At 47.0% G+C, this 6,426-nt stretch overlaps 1 protein-coding gene across 1 annotated transcript in view; it reads left to right on the forward strand.

Moving 5' to 3' along the window:
* Positions 1-6,426, forward strand: part of LOC107293876 (nuclear receptor corepressor 1-like) — a gene marked incomplete at both ends in the record, with an annotated part of 107,081 nt that overhangs the window by 72,453 nt on the left and 28,202 nt on the right. Inside the window, 2 exons of the mRNA XM_029285549.1 lie at positions 1,008-1,168; positions 6,044-6,158. Coding sequence (XP_029141382.1) covers positions 1,008-1,168; positions 6,044-6,158 — 276 coding nt within the window. The remainder of the gene's footprint in view (positions 1-1,007; positions 1,169-6,043; positions 6,159-6,426) is intronic.

The raw sequence follows: 6,426 nt of genomic DNA on the forward strand, positions 1-6,426 counted from the left end.
CCAACTAGGGAACATCATCAGTGCTAGAAGGGAGTGTGGTTTGAGGAAGGGAGGAGGAGGGGAGGAGGAGGAGGACTGTGGGGTCCTTGGTGCTCTCTGAGCTTGGTGGTTTTCTTGCAGACGTTTCATGACCCAACTAGGTAACATCATCAGTGGTAGAAGGGAGGGGGGGGTTTCACTGTTTTTATACAAGTCGCTTGCTATGTCAGTCTTTTTCTTCTTGGTAAGTTCCTTGATTAGGCTGTTATTTGCTTTAGCCATTGCATATCAACAGGGAGCAATCCCCCCCACTTCCCTTCTAGCACTGATGATGTTCCCTAGTTGGGTCATGAAATGCCTGCAAGGAAACCACCAACCTCAGAGAGCAGCAAGGACCTCACAGTCCTTCTTCTCCTCCTCCTCCTCCTCCTCTCCCCAAACCCCTCTGCTTTCTAGCTCTGATGATGTTCCCTAGTTGGATAATGAAACATCTGCATCAAAAGAAGCTTAGAGAGCACCAAGTACCCCCACAGTCCTCCTCCCCCTCCTTGTCCTCCTCCTGTTCTTCCTCCTCCCCTCCACAAACCTTCCTCCCTTCTAGCACTGAGGATGTTACCTAACTGGGTCATGAAACGTCTGCAAGGAAAGTACCAAGCTCAGAGAGCACCAAGGACCCACCAATCTTCTTCGTCCCCTCCTCCTCCTCCTCCTCTTCTTCTTTTTCTTCCTTCTCTCTTCCTCTTCTCTGCACACCCCACTCCCTTCTAGCGCTGATGTTACCAGCTCAGAGAGCACCAAGAACCCCCACCGTCCTCCTCCTTCCTTCTAGCACTGATGATGTTACCTAGTTGGGTCACGAAACGTCTGCAAGAAAATCACCAAGATCAGAGAGCACCAAGGACCCCACAATCTTCTCCCTCCCTCCCTCCCTCCCTCTCTCTCAGAGAGCACCGAGGACCCCACCTCAACCCTGAGCTTCTATTGATAACATTTATCCTATGTTTTTTTTAAAAAACTTTCTCCCCCAGTCCTCCAGCCAGCTCCCCATCAAGTCATCACGAATCTCCCGGAAGGGGTCCGGCCCCCACCCACCCGGCCCACCCGGCCGCCCCCACCGCTGATCCCCTCCTCCAAGACGGTGGTGCCTTCAGAGAAGCCCTCCTTCATCATGGGAGGCTCCATTTCACAAGTAAGCAGGAAAGAGGGAAAAAAATGTTTGTTTATTTCGGTCGGTCTTCTCTGTTGCAGAAGCTCAAGGTTGGATGGAAGGCACAAGGTAGTCCTTGACTTAATCACCATTGTAGTTTGGTTTAACAAAGAGAAGGACGAGGGGGGGACATGATAGCAGCCTTCCAGTATCTCAGGGACTGCCCCAAAGAAGAGGGACGATCCCTTAGATAGGAGCCAGCTGTGTGCTGCAGCTGCCAAAAAGGCCAACCCAGTGCTAGGCTGCATTAACAGAGGGAGAGAATCAAGATCACGTGAAGTGTTAATACCACTTTACAAGGCCTTAGTAAGGCCACACTTGGAATACGGCATCCAGTTTTGGTCACCACGATGTAAAAAAGATATTGAGACTCTAGAAAGAGTGCAGAGAAGAGCAACAAAGACGATTAGGAGACTGGAGGCTAAAACATATAAGGAACGGTTGCTGGAATTGGGTATGTCTAGTTTAACGAAGAGAAGGACGAGGGGGGACATGATAACAGTGTTCCAGTATCTCAGGGGCTGCCCCAAAGAAGAGGGAGTCAAGCTATTCTCTAAAGTGCCTGAAGGCAGGAGAAGACGCAACGGGTGGAAACTAACCAAAGAGAGAAGCAACCTAGAACTAAGGAGAAACTTCCTGACAGTTAGAACAATTAATCAGTGGAACAACCTGCCTCCAGAAGTGGTGAATGCTCCAGTACTGGAAGTTTTTAAGAAGAGACTGGACAGCCATTTGTCTGAAATGATCTAGGATTTCCTGCCTGAGCAGGGGGTAGGACTAGATGACCTCCAAGGTCATTTCCAACTCTATTATTCTGTTAATTCGTCCTGCTAGCGTTCAAAGTCACAATGGCGTTGAATGAAGGGACTTATGGCTGTTGCAGCGCCCCCTGCTGTCACGTGAAGAAAATTTCACTGCTTGGCAACCTCCCCCACACTTAAAGACCGCGGGGATGCTTTAATTGCCTCCCCCCAACTCTCTACCACCATCTACATGTAGTCCTCGGCTTAACAATCAAATTTTCTGTTGCTCGGTAATATATTTGTTAAGTGAGTTTTGCCTCATTTTACAACCTTTCCACAATTGTTAAGTGAATCACTGCAGTTGTTAAGTGAACCAGGCAGTCGTTAAGCGAATCTGGCTTCCTTCGTTGACTTTGCTGGTTGGAAGCCGGCTGGGAAGGTGAGAGAGAGGAGAGAGAGAAAGAGATGGAGAGATAGAGATAAATAGAGGGAAATGAGAGAGCAAAAGAGATGGAGAGATAGATAAATAGAGGAGATGAGAGAGAGAGAAAGAGAGATGGATGTAGACAAATAGAGGAGATGAGAGAGAGAAAGAGATGGAGAGATATAGACAAATAGAGGGAGATGAGAGAGAGCGATGGAGAGATAGATAAATAGAGATGAGAGAGAAAGATGGAGATATAGATAAAGAGAGGAGATGAGAGAGAAAGAGAGATGGAGAGATATAGATAAAGAGAGGAGATGAGAGAGAAAGAGATGGAGAGATATAGATAAATAGGAGGTGAGAGAGAAAGAGATGGAGAGATAGATAAATAGAGGAGATGAGAGAGAAAGATGGATATAGATAAATAGAGGAGATGAGAGAAAGATGGAGAGATATAGATAAAGAGAGGAGATGTGAGAGATGGAGAGATATAGATAAATAGAGATGAGAGATGGAGAAATATAGATAAATAGAGGAGATGAGAGAAAGATGGAGAGATGTAGATAAATAGAGGAGATGAGAGAGAGAGATGGAGAGATAAATAGAGGAGATGAAAGAGATGGAGAGATATAGATAAATAGAGGAGATGAGAGAGAAAGATGGATATAGATAAATAGAGATGAGAGAAAGAGATGGAGAGATATAGATAAATAGAGGAGATGAGAGAGAGATGGAGAGATATAGATAAATAGAGATGAGAGAGATGGAGAGATATAGATAAATAGAGGAGATGAGAGAGAGATGGAGACATAAATGGAGAGAGAGAGTGATAGACAGATATAAAAGAGATGACAGAGGTAGAAAGATGGAGAGACAGATGAGAGGGGAGAGAGAGAAATAGAGAGATATAGATAAATAGAGGGAGAAAGAGAAGAGAGTGATAGACGGAGAGATTTATAAAAGAAATGATAGAAATAGATAGAAAGATGGAGAGACAGATGGGAAGGGAGAGGGAGAGAGAATTAACACACGTAGTCCTCGACTTATGACCACAACTGAGCCCAAAATTTCTGCGACAAAGTGAGACATTTGTTAAGCGAGTTTTGTCCCTATTTACAACCTTACAACCCCAGTTATTAAGTGAATCACCGCAGTTGATGTTAGTCACACGGTTGTTAAGTGAATCTGGCTTCCCTCATAGACTTTGCTTGTCGGAAGGCCACAAAAAAGGGGGAATCACGTGAGCCCCAGGACGCCGTGACCGTCGTAACTATAAATCAGTCGCCAAGCAGCCCAATTTTGATCACGTGACCACGGGGGGATGCTACAACAGAAGTGTGAAAGAAAACACCCTAACTCACTTTTTTCCAGTGCTGTCGTAACTTTGGTCACTAAAGGAACGGTTATAAGTCGAGGACTACCTACGGGCCCCTTGGGCACCCTGATCTGTGTGTTCCCTGCCCTCCCAGTTCAGCCGACCCATAGCAGGCCGGCGTGGCCCCTTTGCGAGGAGGCCGCACAATTTTTTCCCCTCGAGGTTACACACACAACCATTTCCTTGCGAGACCAGACCCGGGAAAGGCGGCCTGCCGTGTCCTCGTCCGCCTCACAAAGGGCCAGGGCAGGCCCGCCTCGTCCGCAGCGGGAACAAGGAGGTCAGCCGGGGCAGCAGAGGGCAGGGCCTCGCTGGCCTCGGAGTGCCTGCGGTGAGACCCGCTGCGGCTGGGGCTCCGTGGGACACACTGCAGCTTCACACTAAGCTGCTTGGCCGGGGCAGCTGAGGCTTCAGGTTGCGCCGTGGGTCGAAGGCCTGAAGGCCTCGTGCAGCCCCAGAGACCAGCCGTACCCAGAAGCCGCCCCCCCCGAGCCCTACAGGTGTGGGGGCTGCTTGTCGCCTGGCAGAGCCAAAAGGGCATAGATGGGTGGGTGGGGGAGGTAGGTACGGGGGGGAGGGCAGTCGAACCTGCACCGCTTTATTTTCTCCAGGCTTGGAGTTGGGAGGGTCCTTAATTTGTGACCGGTGGAATTTGGTGAATGCCCTGAAAAGCCTTCCCACGGCCTTTTCGTGAATTTTAAGCATCCCTCGCCTCTTTAAATTTTGTATTCTGTTTTTTGCTTTTTAACGTTTTATCGTGTGTCATTTTTTGAGAGAGATGGGAGGATGGATAGATAGATAGATAGATAGAGAGAGAGAGAGAGAGGGGGGGGGTACATAAAGATATAGATGATAGATAGACAGACAGACAGATAGATACATAGATACATAGATAGAGGTAGAGAGAGAGGTAATAATAATAATAATAATGATAAAGTTGGAAGGGACCTCGGAGGTCATCTAGTCCAACCTCCTGCTCAGGCAGGAAACCCTATACCATTTTGGACAAATGGCTGTCCAGTTTCTTCTTAAAAACTTCCAGTGTTGGAGCATTCACTGCTTCTGGAGGCAGGTTGTTCCACTGGTTAATTGTTCTAACTGTCGGGAAGTTTCTCCTTAGTTCTAGGTTGCTTCTCTCTTTGGTTAGTTTTCACCCGTTGATTGATTGATTGATTGATTGATTGATTGATTGATTGATTGATTGATTGATTGATTGATTGATAGATAGACAGACAGACAGACAGACAGACAGACAGACAGATACATAGATACATAGAGATAAAGATAGATAGATAGATAGAGATATATAATTAGATAGATAGACAGACAGACAGACAGATAGATACATAGATACATAGAGATAAAGATAGAGATATATAATTAGATAGATAGACAGACAGAAGATAGACAGACAGACAGACAGACAGATAGATAATGATACAGATAAATATATAGATAAACACAACCAAAAGAGAGAGAGAGAGAGAGAGAGAGAGAGAGAGAGAGAGAGAGAGAGAGTAGATGATAGACAGATAAATAGAGATAAATAGACTGACATAGAGAGAGAGATGATAGACAGACAGACACAGTAGGTAGATAAATCATAGAAACAGACAGCCAAACTGAGTGAGTGAAAGAGATATAGTAGATAATCAGATTAATATAGATATTGATAGGGAGAGAGATAATAATAGATAGACACAGTAGGTAAAGAGATGATAGACAGATAAATAAATAGATAAACAGACAGCCAGAGAGAGAGAGAGAGAGAGAGAGAGAGAGATGATAGACGATAGACAGATAAATATAGATAGACACACAAACACACACACACAGTCAGTAAATAGATGATAGCATAAATATAGACTGACAGAGAGAGAGAGAGAGACTCTGAGACAGAGAGAGATGACGATGGATGGATGGATGATAGATACAGTAGACAGATGATAGACATAAAAATAGATATGTAGATGGGGAGGGGAGAAAGAGATGATAAACAGGTAAGACATGGAGGATTCAGATTGCTCTTCGTATTGACAGCCTCCACCAAAACGGGGGTCCTCGGGAAAAGCTGGATTTCCAGCAGCAGCATTCCCAGCAGCCCAGGCACACCTCCGTAGAGGCGAAGCGCGCGTCACACCTGCGCTCCCCCCAGCGTCATTTGCGACCCGTTCCGCGTGCGGTCCACCTGCGGGATTCCTCTTTATCGACCCACCCCACCCCCCTGGATCGCAGGCACATTCACCCCAGCTTCACCCTGTCCCGGCACGTAACTCTCTCCCCCCTCTAAGATGTCCTTTCCCTCCCACTCGTAGGGAACACCGGGCACTTACCTGTCCCACAGCCAGAGCTCTTACGGTCAGGAGCCAGCCAAGCCACCTGGAGGCTCCATCTCGCTCGGCTTGCCAAGACAGCAGGATTCCAAGTCAGGTAAATCAAGGACGATAGGAGGAATGGACACGGCCTGGGCTTCTGTGCAGGGGTGCAGAAAGCAGGGTCTCCTTGGCCTTCAAAAGCCCAGCTAGATGTGGGGGGGGGGTCTTAAGACGGAAAGGTAGCACTAGCAACAGCACTTAGACTTATATGCCGCTTCAAAGTTCTTTTACAGCCCTCGCTAAGCGGTTTACAGAGTCAGCATATTTGCCCCCAACAATCTGGGTCCTCATTTTACCGACCACGGAAGGACGGAAGGCTGAGT

Source organism: Protobothrops mucrosquamatus, unplaced genomic scaffold (genome assembly GCF_001527695.2).
Source record: "Protobothrops mucrosquamatus isolate PMUCROS unplaced genomic scaffold, P.Mucros_1.0 scaffold_12, whole genome shotgun sequence".
NCBI classification, from domain to species: Eukaryota; Metazoa; Chordata; class Lepidosauria; order Squamata; family Viperidae; genus Protobothrops; species Protobothrops mucrosquamatus.